At 46.6% G+C, this 14,297-nt stretch overlaps 1 protein-coding gene across 2 annotated transcripts in view; it reads left to right on the top strand.

Moving 5' to 3' along the window:
- The window catches only part of CYFIP1 (cytoplasmic FMR1 interacting protein 1), a 101,361-nt gene that overhangs the window by 67,146 nt on the left and 19,918 nt on the right, over positions 1–14,297 (top strand). For both annotated transcript variants that reach the window (XM_061135414.1, XM_061135413.1), the window contains exons 19-22: positions 1,740–1,816; positions 1,926–2,034; positions 3,689–3,808; positions 5,519–5,718. In XM_061135414.1, coding sequence (XP_060991397.1) covers positions 1,740–1,816; positions 1,926–2,034; positions 3,689–3,808; positions 5,519–5,718 — 506 coding nt within the window. The remainder of the gene's footprint in view (positions 1–1,739; positions 1,817–1,925; positions 2,035–3,688; positions 3,809–5,518; positions 5,719–14,297) is intronic.

Here is a 14,297-nt window from a genome sequence, read left to right as displayed (position 1 = left end):
AGCAGGGGCATTCTATGAAATAGATGGACTGAACCAGTCTCTATTTTATTTCTCCAGTTCTAGCTTTTTATTTTTTACTCATTATAAATAATGCTTTAATGAACTTCCTTGCATGTGACTTTTTAGTTGTGTTGGGTTATTCTTGAGGAAAAATTCCTCTAAGTGGAGTTATTAAGTCTGTGTACATGCAATTAAGGAGATAAATCTTATTTTCTAGCTCAGGATATAAGAGGATTTAACCTTAACAGATTTCATTATACGTATGGGTCTCATCCCCCATTGTTGCTGTCCAGTTGCTTAGTTGTGTCCGACTCTTTGCGACCCCATGGACTGCAGCGTGCCAGGCTTCCCTGTCCTTCACTATCTCCTGCAGTTTGCTCAAACTCAAGTCCATCGAGTCAGTGATGCCATCCAACCATCTCATCCTCTGTTGTCCCCTTCTCCTCCTGCCCTCAATCTTTCCCAGCATCAGGGTCTTTTCAAATTGGTCAGCTTTTTGCATCAGGTGGCCAAAGTATTGGAGTTTCAGCTTCAACATCAGTCCTTCCAATGAACACTCAGGACTGATTTCCTTTAGGATGGACTGGTTGGATCTCCTTGCAGTTCAACGGACTCTCAAAGACTCTTCTCCAACACCACAGTTCAAAAACATCAGTTCTTTGGCGCTCAGCTTTCTTTATAGTCCAACTCTCACGTCCACACATGACCACTGGAAAAGCCGTAGCCTTGACTATACCCCCTGGAGGAGCCCAAATGCAGTGCACATTAGCCCCCTGGGAGCACATGATAAAGAGAGACTTTTTAATATTTCTTTTTATTTAGGAGAATTGAAGTATTTTTCTCATCATTAAGAAAGGTTCTGACATAATTTTCAGTGATAGTGTGGTGGTTACTCCTGATCCCACTGAAATGGATTTAATTTGCTATCATTGGATGGTAAAGTTGTATCCTTTCTCATGAGAACCTCTTGTAGTTGCCTTAACAAAGGGTTGAGATTTTGTGGAAGGGTCGAGGTTTTGTGGTTTTAGGTTTTTTTTTATCCCTAGGACTTACTTATTTTATAACTGGAAGTTTGTACCTTTGACAACCTTCACCCATTTATCCTATGCTCCACCTCTGACAACCACCAATCTGTTCATTGAATTTATGAGTTTGTTTTTATCTTTTAAGATTCTACATATAAGTGAGATCATGCAGTATTTGTCTTTGTCTGACTTACTTCACTTAGCCTAGCACCCTCAAGGTCCATCTATGTTGTTGAAAATTGGCAGGGTTTTCTTATCTTTTATGGCCAAGCAGTATTCCAGTGTGTGTGTGTGTGTGTCTGTGTCTGTGTGTGTCTGTGTCTGTGTGTGTGTCTGTGTGTACACACATACCACATCTTATCTATTTATCCATCAGTGAACACTTACTTTGCTTCTATGTCTTGGCTATTATGAATAGTGCTGCAGGGAACTTTGGGGTACAGATATCTTCTTGAGTTAGTGTTTCCATTTCCTTTAGATTAATATTTAGAAGTTGAATTGCTCAATCAAAAAATTTTTTTTAAGTTTTTTTAAAATGTGATCTTAATTCAGAAAAGCAAAATTTGGGGCAAGAGTGCAACTTGTGGGATCTTAATTCCCCTACCAGGGATGGAACCTGTGCCTTCAGCAGTGAAAGTGCAGAGTCCTAACCACTGGACTGCCAGGGGAATCCCTGGGGAAGCAGAATTCAATGCATGCTTTCTTTTTCTTCAGGTGAATCTCTGTTTTGACCAATTTGTTTATAAGCTGGCAGACCAGATATTTGCATATTATAAGGTTATGGCAGGAAGGTAAGTACGTGATTAGCAATTTGGGTACAAAATCTTGGGCAATTTGATCTGACATTTCCATTAAAATTCATTGTGCTTGAGAAATTGTCCTCTCTCCTCTCCATGCTAGTTTGCTTCTTGATAAACGGTTAAGATCAGAATGCAAGAATCAGGGCGCAACCATCCATCTCCCGCCATCCAACCGCTATGAGACACTGCTCAAGCAGAGGCACGTGCAGGTGAGCGAGGCCTCTCCTGGGTGCAGCGAGATACAGAGCCAGCAGTGGAAAAGTGGGGTTTTTCCTAGAGCTTCTCAGATTTTAATGGATGTGGCTGTGGGAACATCCCTGTAAATAGCTGAGATTTCAAAGATGAACAGTTTCTCTTGGATAAGCTGACACACCAGGGACGGCTGCCCAGCGCAGCTCCCTGGAGGCTCAGCCCCAGCGCAGGGCCTCTCCAGGAGCCCAAAAGTCAGAACTTGAATGAAGAAGATTCGGGCACTTGTTACAGTGGTGTGCTCGGTAGCTTCCGTCGTGTCCAACTCTTTGCGACCCCATGGACTGCAGCTCGCCAGGCTCTTCTGTCATAGGGTTTTCAGGCAAAAATACTGGAGCGGGTTGCCATGCCTCCTCCAGGGGATCTTCCTGACCCTGGGATCAAACCTGTGTCTCCTGCATTGCAGGCTAATTCTTTCCCACTGTGGCTCAAATTCTGTGGTAAAGAATCTGCTTGCAATTCAGATTCCCAATCCCTGGATTGGGAAGATACTCTGGAGAAGGCAATGGCACCCCACTCCAGTCCTCTTGCCTGGAGAATCCCATGGATGGAGGAGCCTGGTAGGCTGCAGTCCATGGGGTCGCTACGAGTCAGACACGACTGAGTGACTTCATTTTCACTTTCATGCATTGGAGAAGGAAATGGCAACCCACTCCAGTGTTCTTGCCTTGAGAATCCCAGGGACGGGGGAGACTGGTGGGCTGCCGTCTATGGGGTCGCACAGAGTCGGACACGACTGGAGCGACTTAGCAGCAGCAACCACTGCAGTATTCTTGCCTGGAAAATTCCGTGGACAGTGGAACCTAGTACATGGAGTCTCAAAGAGTCAGACACAACTGATTAACTAAGACTTTCAGAGTGGTGGGGAGGAGCTTTTCCTTGGCCAGCATGAAGAATAAAAATGCAGTGCTTGTTTTGTTGCTTTAAAAATAATATATGTATATATAATCAAAAGGAAAAAACAGAAAGTTGTAGGGAAAGTTTCATGTCACTCTGTCTACAGATAGTGTTAGTCACTCAGTCACGTCTGACTCTTAGCGACCCCATGAACTATATAGCCCGCCAGACTCCTCTGTCCTCGGAATTCTCCTGGCAAGAATACTGGAGTGAGTTGTCATTCCCTTCTCCAGTCTACAGATAACCGCCATTCATATTTTGGGGCATCTTCCCCAGAGTTTTGTCTGTATGTTATGCTATTGAAATGATACTGAGGTAGACCCTGTTGTTACTACTCTGCAGTAGAGCTGCAGTGGTTTTCTCTTACTCATCCCTGTGACACAGTGGAGGTAAGGCACACACAAGCCAGTCTGTGCTGGGAGGTGGCCCTGAACCCATTACAGGGGGTGCGCTAAGTGACAAACCCAGGTTCTCCAGGAGACTTGGCATCTCTGCCTGTGATGTAAGTGCAAATTCACTGCCATGAACACTACAAAAAGCACTTTACAGCTTTGACTTGCAGAATTTCAGCTCTAGGAACATAGGGTATTTGATCATACTGCTGTCTGCATTTTGTATGTTATTTGACTTATCCGTTGGAATAGCTTTCTGGGGGTAGGTACGTATTCTCTTGCATGTTTGGTTTTTGTTGCTCACACTTTCACCCTCTGTGCCCAGCTTCTGGGCAGGTCCATCGACCTCAATCGTCTGATTACCCAGCGCGTCTCCGCTGCCATGTACAAGTCCCTGGAACTGGCAATTGGGCGATTTGAGAGTGAAGACCTGACATCAATAGTTGTAAGTGCGCCCCCTTCTTTCAGGTGCAGCACACTTGGGAGAGGACTGGTTGCAAGGGTTGGAGCTGCTACTGCTTTTGTCATTATTGATAAATTGACCTGATTGTAGGTGAAGTTTTTGCATAGAACTCAAAAAGTGTGCACTCACTGAGCTGGGCCTGCCTAGGCATTTGCTCTTAGCGTCCACAGTTCCAAATCGACTTCAGAGGACACATAGTTACATCTCACTGTTGCATAAGATATGGTAAAAGAGTAAAAGGTGAGAAGTTTTAAATTAAAAAGAAATGAAGACAGACAAAAAGGATTTGAGAGAAAATCGTGTAGAAGATGAGATAGTGAAGATTCAACATAATGTGTCATAGAGGCCCCTGAAGACAAAAACCAAACAATGAGATGGAACAAACATTAAAAATGCTATTTCAAGAAAACTTTGATGAAAAACACAGTATAAATACTTACTAGAAGCAAATATCACATACCAGGGAAAACAGACCTAAAGTGGCCAACACCAAGGAACATTGTAGTGAACATGGTAGTATTGAACTTTTGAAGAAAAGGAAAAGTCCTGTGGATATCTGAGCAGAGTGATCAGGGAAAGAAAAATCCAGTTGTCCTCAGACCTGAGCTGGCAGAAAAGGAGGTGCAATTGGAGAATCTTTTTGCCAAATCTGTCAGGATTAATGACAGATTAGGCATAATGGTTAGGAATGATGGCTGCAGGCACATGCTAATGAACTTGTGATAACTCCAGGAAAACTCTTTGTCCTTAGAAATCAGTGGTGAGTGGGGATTGTCTCCTGGGCCCACCTCTGAGCCGAGCATCGCTACAGTAATGAGCATGCTTCCCCATCCTTCCTCAGGTTCCAGGCTGAAGTGGCCTTCCCTTCAGCCTGGCTTGGACCTGGCCACAGTGTTTTCATGTCCTTGGTCTTTCATGACTTAGTGGAGTCTTTGACCAGTATAAACAGAATGCAAGTCACAGAGACCATTTTAAATTTACTTGTAGTCACATTAGAAAATGAGAAAGAAATAGGGGGAATTAATTTTAATAATCTATTTTATTTAATCCAATATATCCAAAAATTGACATTTTAACATATAATTGTTGTAAGAATTTTATTGGCATGGATATTTTCTGTTCCTTGTGTTCATATTTGGCTTCTGAAATCTGTCTGTATCTCACACATAACGGCACAGCGCGGTTCAGGCCACCACGTCCTCGTGGCCGTATGTGGTCAGTGGCTGCCAGCGTGGATGGCACAGCCCCGGGCGGGTTCACGAGGGGCCATGTGAGAGCCCAGAAGGCCGTCTGTGCACTGCCCACACTGCCGCGCAGCTTTGCATTACCTCAGGTGTTTCAGGGAACCTGACTGAGGCTGACCCCCGAGGACACAGTCTGTCATCAGTGCGGGGGACACGTCTCCGTGTTCTCTGCCCCGTGGAGGGTCTGGAGGATAGCATTGGACGGTGGGGCGTCACTGCCGTTTTAAGAGCCCAGGAGAGGGCGTGATGAACTTAGGTGTGAGAAGTAGGCTCACATCACCTGTCAGACCCCCAGCATGTGGGCTCTTGGCCTAGCACACTGACCCAGCCACGTGCTGGCCTGCCCCGCCCGCCTCCGGCCCCCACCGCAGCCCTGCCCTTGGGAGGGTGGAGGCCACCGTGCCACACCCAACTCTGCTCTCCCGTGCCTGACTTTGTGGTCCTGTAGGAGCTGGATGGCCTCTTAGAAATCAACCGCATGACCCACAAACTGCTGAGCAAGTACCTGACTCTGGACAGCTTTGATGCCATGTTCCGGGAGGCCAACCACAACGTGTCTGCACCCTACGGGAGAATCACCCTCCATGTCTTCTGGGAGCTCAACTATGACTTCCTGCCCAACTACTGCTACAACGGCTCCACCAACCGGTAAGCGTGGCGCCTGACGGGCAGCTCCGGGTGCCCCGTCATTGGGCAGCGAGAGAGGATGGTCTCCGGGTCCATCTTTCCCCGTGTCCAGGATACGCAGGCCCTTGTGATCGCCTCTGTTTGCAGGTGCAGCCCAGGGCCAGCCCTGGGTTCTGTGGTCGTGGCTCTCATGTGCAGAACACACGTGGGGCCAGCGTTCCTATCGCGGGCACTCCCGTGGGGCCCGGGTCAAGTCTGTGGTACACATGGGCAGCAGCTGCTGGATCGGCACCGCCTCCATGCTTTTATGTCTCCCGATGTTGGGATGTGCTGGGCGACTCTGCACTTGTCATGCTTCCATGCTGGGATGCTGGAGCCTCCCTCCGCCCATCTACCGTTTCACTACTGTGCTGAATGCACGGAGCGGCCTGCTGGGCGGCGGCGGCGTGGCTGCTGGCTGCAAGGTCACGTGGTCCGCATCCTGGGAAGGCCCTGTGTCACTTCCGGCTCTGTGCAGAGCCTCATTCCTGCTGTGTCAGCACATGCCAGGGGCTCGTGGGATTGTGTGTGTGTGTGTGTGTGTGTGTGTGTGTGAAACAGAAAACATGGGTGGGTGTGAGAAATGGGAGTGAGGGCGAATGAGGGTATGTGTGAGAGACTGTGTGTGTTTGAGCGTGATGACCACTTTTTTAAAGCAAATGTCTTTTGCTTTTACTTTGCTTCCCTACTGCATCTCAACATCCCATCCCTTTAAGTGTCAGCTGAATCACTACTGACTTTTAGTCCTAGATTTTTGTGTTTTAATCCGGGATGCAGAGGTTCAACCCCAAGGGCAGAAGGGAGGCCCTCCTTCGGCGTGACCGTACCTGCTGTTGCCATTGTCTTGTTTGGGACACCAGGCTTGGTTTCCTTGTGGGAATACAGGCCTCTTGCTGGTACATGGAGGTGTCCCATTAGGGCCATCGTCTCAACCCCATGTAGCACCAGGGGGCATGTGGCCATGGCCATGAGAGCCACTGGTGAAGGAGCCTTGGTTGGCCTCCTTGGGTTCAGGGGCCCTATGCCCAACTGGGTATAATGCACTGAAACCAAACTTAAGGTTTTTTTAGGGTTGGAATTAACTAGAAAAATATTTTTATTACACAAGTCTTGCATCATAATTATAGAAAAGCTAGAAGTCATGTTTGTGTTTGTGTGTGTGTATATGGAATATTATGGGGGCAATAATTAAATGCCTAGAAATTTCCCTTGTGAAATGTCTGTCTTTTAGAATTTTTACCATACAGGCAAATATACATGTGTACTTTTTATTTTGCAGAAATGGAGGCATACTGCTAAATTCACATTGTTTTTTTCACGTCATATGTCACAGTGAGGGGTATTCTGTGTTAGTGAGGGTGCATATATGCTTATTATGCATTTGAAAATCTAATTCATGGCCATTTGCAAGATTTTCTTTGCTTTGGTTGGTCCATTTGGAACTTTGGGAATTAGTTTCTGTTATGTCTGTTAACAGGCTTCCCTGGTACCTCAACTGGTAAAGAATCTGCCTGCCCCTGGAGAAGGGACAGGCTACCCACTCCAGTATTCTTGGGCTTCCCTGGTGGCTCAGCTGGTAAAGAATCTGCCTGCAATGCAGGAGACCTGGGTTTGATCCCTGGGTTGGGAAGATCCCCTGGGGAAGGGAACAGCTCCCTGCTCCAGTATTCTGGCCTGGAGAATTCCACGGATAGTCCATAGAGTCGCAAAGAGTTGGACACGACTGAGCAACTTTCAGTTTCACTGTGTCCCTTAAATTATTTTGCCTAGTGCTTAGAATTGGCGTCTTCAAAGGTGAAATGCAACAGAACCCTGTTATAGACAAACTGAGAAAATTTGTTACAGTGGGGGCGGGGGTGGGAGGGTTAGACTCAGGCAACATAAGGAGTTCTAATGTTTTTCTTTATTTGAGATTGCATTTTTGATCATCTAGCATTTTGTCGCCCTTTAAAGAATTCCCAGAGATCTTGTAAAAGGAACAGTTGAAGATGTTTCCCGGACCCCCTTTCTGCCCCCTGCACTGCACGTGTACAAGCAGGGGCCTGTTCTGGTCATCTTAGTGACGGCCGAGCGGGTGAGGGCTTAGAGACAACAGCAGCTGTGTGGAAGGGCCGAGGGCGTGGGGGCGGGGCGGGCAGGTGAAACTGACACAATGATGGAAATTCATGTAAACCCTGCTGTGGAGTGACTGCCTTGTCTGAAAACCCTCCAGGAATGATGAGTGGTGAGTGTGAAGTTAGGAAAAGAGATCTACGCTGAGGCCTTGCTTGCCAAGCTGGGTTCACACGGGTACCCTCACCTGATGGAGGCTGATTCTGGGGAACAAACCGCCACCCAGGCCGCCTGTGCTAGTTGCAGCAGGAGTCTTGTTACGAGAGACAAGGTTGCCGGGACTCAGGTCGGGAAGCGGTGCCCCTGGCTTTAGCAGGAGCGGGGCCACCCCCAGGCGGTTACTCTCGCCGCCTGGTCGAGCTGTGGGTCCGTGGAGGACACTGCAGTGCAGGGTGTGTGAACTGCCGTGAGGCCCCTCTGCCCGCAGCCCTGGAGCACGTCGCATGTGAGAGCGCGTGTGATCAGCCTGCAGTGGAGGCTGCCTTCACCTGCTGTGTGTGTTCCCGCCTCCCAGGGGGTGCTGATAAGTCGTTCTGCCCCGGGCCCTTGAAGCCTGTGCCACCTTCAACAGGCTTGGTGATCGCAAGGAAGTACAGTTTCACATGCATAGGCGCTGCAGTCTGGCAGGGGCCGGCATAAAGTGACATCAGCCTTCTTGGGCCCAGAAAACCGTGTGCAGTTCAGAGAAACCATCTTCACCAGGGCAGCTCTGCTGGCCTTCACCTTTCTTAGTGTTGGCAAAGTCAATTACTTCTGTATTTTTAACAGACTTCTAGTAGATCCCCTAGAGCTTCATTATCTGGAAAAGACAGTAAAAAATAGGATTTTATAGCTCCACCTTGCATGTGGAAACCTGAGAAGACAGATAAAACTATGCCATCTAGTATCTTAATTCCACACTGAGGGTTTTCTGAGAGCTGCTTGCAGGAAATCCACACTCCATTTGTTTCTTGTCATAGCTCCTTATTTTGCTGCTTATTTATGCTTAATAATTTATGCCTGGTGACTGTGGGAGATCACATGGGGTGACCTGTACAGCCACTGATTTTGACAGTGTGATAGCCCTCAAAGTAAGCCAGCCTTTGGGAAGAGTCTGCCTGTTTGGCAGCAAGACTGCTGAGGAGGGTGCGTCCAGGGTGCAGTTACCACAGGCTATCCCTTCACTGGTCGTCGTTAACATCTGTCCCCTGGTTAGCGTGCTGCTTATGCTGAGTTGCTTCACTTTTGTCCGACTCTGTGACCCCATGGACTGCAGCCCGCCAGGCTCCTCTGTCCGTGGGATTCTCCAGGCAAGAATCTGGAGTGGGTTGCCATACCCTCCTCCAGGGGATCTTCCCTGGTTAGGTTGCTGGCTGCCAAATTTCTCTGCTGACATGTTTCCATTTTTCTGTTTGAAATTTGTAAGTAATGTTTAAGGAGATAATCTAAAACTTTCAAAATGGTTCCTTGTTAAAACTTGACCCGCTAATCTGAACATCTGTTGATGATTCACACCCAAGTCAATTATCCCTGTGGTGTTTGAACAGTGGTGATTTTCTAACCTTGTCATTCCATCTATAGTTATTCATTGGCATTCTGCTGTACGTGTTAGCATTTTTTACTTATCATTAGTAGGGATGTGGGGATTTTAACACAGGGTTATAATCTGTTACTGCCATGACTGGGTTTCAGTTTTTGTGGCTCAAATCTGTCTTGGCTCCCGGGAGCCCCTTCTGCCCCTTTTCTCTGTCTTCTTGGCTGTCCCATGATTCTTAAGCCTCCTACTGTGTGTAACACAAGAAGTCCCAGGTTCATCTTAGAATTATCCTTCTTTACTCTTGTAATCTGTGAGTCAGTGATGCCTTTTAATGGAGAATATTTTAAAATTAAGCAAATCTGAGTGTTAGGTGTACTCACTGCAGTTAGCCCACCTTGTTCTCTCCTCTTTTCAGTGGTCAGAGCTGGGAAGGACTTGCACCTGTGCTATACCAGATTTCTAGGGCTGCCAGAACAAGTTGTCACAACCTGGGGGGCTTAAAACAACAGAACGTTATTCTCTCACAGTTCTGGATGCAAAAAGTCCAAAATCAAGGTGTCAGCAGGGCTGTGCTCCCTCTGAGGCCGGGCGGGGTCTTCTCGTGGTCTCTGCTGTCTCTGGTGTGGCCAGCCGGCCTTGGCTGCAGCTGCATGGCTCCCGTCTCCATCTTTGTTGGCCTGTGGCATTTTCCTCACGTGCCTCTCCCCTCTTCTGTGAGGAAATGAGTCATGTTACATTGAATTAAGGGCTCTCTCTGCTCCAGCATGACTTCATCTTAATGAATTACATCTGCAACAACTGTGTTTCTGAATAAGAACACATTCTGCGGTACTCGTAATCAGACTTCAAGTTATCTTTTGGAGGGACACAAACCCATAATGTGTACATGTGTGTCTACTTGTATGCACGCTTCCCAGGTGGTGCTAGTGGTTAAGGAACCTGCCTGCTAATGCAAGGGATATAAGAGACACAGGTTCAGTCCTTTGGTTGGGAAGATCCCCTGGAGGTGAGCATGGCAACCCACTCCAGTATTCTATGCCTGGAGAATCCCATGGAGAGAGGAGCCTGGCAGGCTACAGTCCATAGGGTCACAAAGAGTCAGACATGACTGAAGAGACTTAGCATGCACGCATACTACTTGTTTGGCTTCCTTTGTGGCTCAGCTGGCAAAGAATCTGCCTGCAATGCGGGAGACCTGGGTTTGATCCCTGGGTTGGGAAGATCCCCTGGAGAAGGGATCCCACTCTATATAGGGACCCACTCCTATATTCTGGCCTGGAGAATTCCATGGACTGTATAGTCCATGGGGTCACAAAGAGTCGGACACAACTGAGTGACTTTCAATTAAGCCACGTGCTACTTGTACCCAGCTCTCTCTGTATTGAAACCATGAATTTACACAACTTTGTCTTCGATTCCAGGTCAGCGACACAGGCTTCATTTCCATTTTTTAACTTCCTTCTATACTGAGAATTCTTATTTTGTCATTCTTAATGTATTTATTCATTTGCTGAATTCCAGGACATGAAGAAAGTAGTTTCAGAATTACTTAACCTTCTGACTGTGAAGCACAAACCTATTAACTAGAATTCAGTGCTGTTCCCATTTTTTTGTCTTTAGATTGAGAAATGCGTATAGTCAAAATGTGGTGTTTAAAAGTTATTTGAAATAATGGAGTAACAGCGTTTGAATTTACTCTTTCACTTAAACAAGTGGAATACTGGACAGCATTTATGAAACAACTGTTTTCATCAGATGTTTCCTGGAGGGAAAAGAAATGAAGGATGGAGCTGTGTGGCTTCTTGGCTTCCTACCTGAAAGCACTTTGGAGGTCTTGCTTGGTGGAGGAGACAAAGAAGCTGAGATGGCTGGATGTGCATGGCAGAGCATGGGAGAGGAAAGAGATAATAGAAGAAGAGCTCCTGACACCAACTTAGGAGCCCTTTGTGTCTTAGTCACTCAGTCATGGCTTGACTCTTTGCAATCCCACGAACTGTAGCCTCCCAGAATCCTCTGTCCATGGGGATTCGCCAGGCAAGAATACTGGAATGGGTTGCCGTTTCCTTCTCTAGGGGATCTTCCCGACCCAGGGATCGAACCCGGATGTCCTGCATTACAGGCAGATTCTTTATCATCTGAGCCACCAGGAAGCCCAGTCTTTGCTTAAATATGTATTTTGTGGTTTTTGTGTGTGTGTGTGCGCGTTGGTTTCTTGGTTTTTTGGTGGTTTTATTTTTGGCTGTACCCACAGCATTCAGGATCTTAGTTCCCTGACCACCTATGTGACCTGTATCTGCTGCAACGGTAGCACAGAGTGTTAACCACTGGACCACCAGGGAAGTCCCCATTCTTGAATATGAAACTGTGTGAGCTGAGTGGAACCCCACAAGCCTGGTAGAAGAACAGCTGCCAGGGAGCTGTAGATGGACTTGTTCCCAGAGCTCACCAGGACTAGGAGTCACTTGAGGCTGCCTGTGAGAGCGGGGAGAGCTGCCTGAATACCCAGGCATTTGACAGAGTCGCCGGCAGGGCCCGTCTTAGTGCCAGCACTAGGGTAGTGGCCACTTTGTGTGCTGGGCTTAGTCAGTCGTGTCCGACTCTTTGTGACCCTGTGGGCTCTAGCCCACCAGGCTCCTCTGTCCATGGGGATTCTCCAAGCAAGGATACTGGAGGAGGCTGCCATGCCCTCCTCCAGAGGATCTTCTCAACCCAGGTCTCCCACATTTTAGGTGGATTTTTTTTTTTTTAAATATTTATTTATTTATTTGACTACACCAGGTCTTAGTTGAAGCATGTGGGATCTAATTCCCTGACCAGGGATTGAACTTGGGGCCCCTGAATTGGGAGCCTGGAGTCTTAGCTACTGGACCACCAGGGAAATCCCTCAGGTGGATTTTTTACCATCTGAGTCACCAAGGAAGCCCAAGAATACTGGAGTGGGTAGTTATCCCTTCTCCAGGGGAACTTCCTGACCTAGGAATCGAACTGGGGTCTCCTGAGTTGTTGCTGCTGTTGCTTCTGCTAAGTCGCTTCAGTCGTGTCTGACTCTGTTACCCCATAGACGGCAGCCTACTAGGCTCCTCTGTCCCTGGGATTCTCCAGGCAAGAACACTGGAGTGGGTTGCCATTTCCTTCTCCAATGCATGAAAGTGAAAAGTGAAAGTGAAGTCGCTCAGTCGTGTCCGACTCTCCGCGACCCCATGGCCTGCAGCCCACCAGGCTCCCCGTCCCTGGGATTCTCCAGGCAAGAACACTGGAGTGGGTTGCCATTTCCTTCTCCAATGCATGAAAGTGAAAAGTGAAAGTGAAGTTGCTCAGTCGTGCCCGACTCTTAGCGACCCCATGGACTGCAGCCCACCAGGCTCCTCCGTCTATGGGATTTTCCAGGCAAGAGGACTGGAGTGGGTGCCATTGCCTTCTCCGCTCCTGAGTTGGCAGGCAGATTCTTTACCAGCTGAGCTACCCGGCAAGCCCAGTGGCTACTTTACACCCTAACAGACCAGTTGACTTGCTAGCAGTTTAACCATCTGCCCCCCAAAATTCAGCATTCTTTAAAAGTTAAGGACAAAATCCAGCCACTCAACACCGTGATGTTTCCACATCAATGTGCTCAAGAGCCACCGGCTGCTCCTCCCCTTGGTTGCAAATGTTTGTTTCATGAGCTGTTAGTGTTTTGACAGTTATACTCTTTTTTATTTATTAAAGTGTGATATATGTTCATCAAGTTCTTAGAATTTAATAATTAACAAATCCATGACTTTTAAAAAAATTTATATTTTAGTTGAAGGATAATTACAGAATTTGTTGTTTTCTGTCAAACCTCAACATGAATCAGCCATAGGTATACATATATCCCCTCCCTTTTGAACCTCCCTCCCATCTCCCTCCCCATCCCACCCCTTTAGGTTGATACAGAGCCCTCTTTGAGTTTCCTGAGACATACAGCAAATTTTACATGTTTCCATGAAAAAAAGTAACAAAGTTTCCATGTTACTCTTTCCATACATCTCACCCTCCCCTCCACTCTCCCCATGTCCATAAGTCTGTTCTCTATGTCTGTTTCTCCATTGCTGCCCTGAAATAAATTCTTCAGTATCATTTTTCTAGATTCCATATATATGTTAGTATACAATATTTATCTTTCTCTTTCTGACTTACTTCACTCTGTGTTAATAGGCTCTAGCTTCATCCACCTCATCAAAACTGACTCAAATGCATTCCTTTTTATGACTAATACTACATTGTGTATATGTACCACACTTCTTTATCCATTCATCTGTCAGTGGACATCTAGTTTGCTTCCATGTTCTAGCTATTGTAAATAGTGCTGCAATGAACAATGGGATACATGTGTCTTTTTCAGTTTTGGTTTCCTCAGGGTATATGCCTAGGAGTGGGATTGCCAGGTCATATGGTCGTTTTATTCCTAGTTTTTCAAGGAATCTCCATACCATCTTCCATAGTGGCTGTATCAATTTACATTCCCACCAACAGTGCAAGAGTATTCCCTTTTCTCCACACCCTCTCCAGCACTTATTGTTTGTAGACTTTTTGATAATGGCCATTCTGACCAGTGTGAAGTCATTGTAGTTTTGATTTGCATTTCTCTAGTAATGAGCAATGTTGAGCATCTTTTCATGTGTTTGCTAGCCATCTGTATGTGTTCTTTGGAGAAATGTCTGTTTAGGTCTTTTTCTCACTTTTTGATTGGGTTGCTTGTTTTTCTGGTATTGAGTTGTATGAGCTGCTTGTATATTTTAGAAATTAATCCTTTGTCAGTTGTTTCATTTGCTTTTATTTTCTCCCATTCTGAGGGTTGTCTTTTCACCTTGCTTATAGTTTCCTTTGCTGTGCAAAAGCTTTTAAGTTTAATCAGGTCCCACTTGTTTACTTTTGTTTTTATTTCCATTACTTTAGGAGATGGGTCATAGAG

The sequence above is a fragment of the Dama dama genome, chromosome 33, assembly GCF_033118175.1.
Source record: "Dama dama isolate Ldn47 chromosome 33, ASM3311817v1, whole genome shotgun sequence".
In the NCBI taxonomy this organism is placed as follows: Eukaryota; Metazoa; Chordata; class Mammalia; order Artiodactyla; family Cervidae; genus Dama; species Dama dama.
The sequence above is the reverse complement of the archived record's forward strand: the minus strand, read 5'-3'. Positions and strand labels throughout refer to the sequence as shown.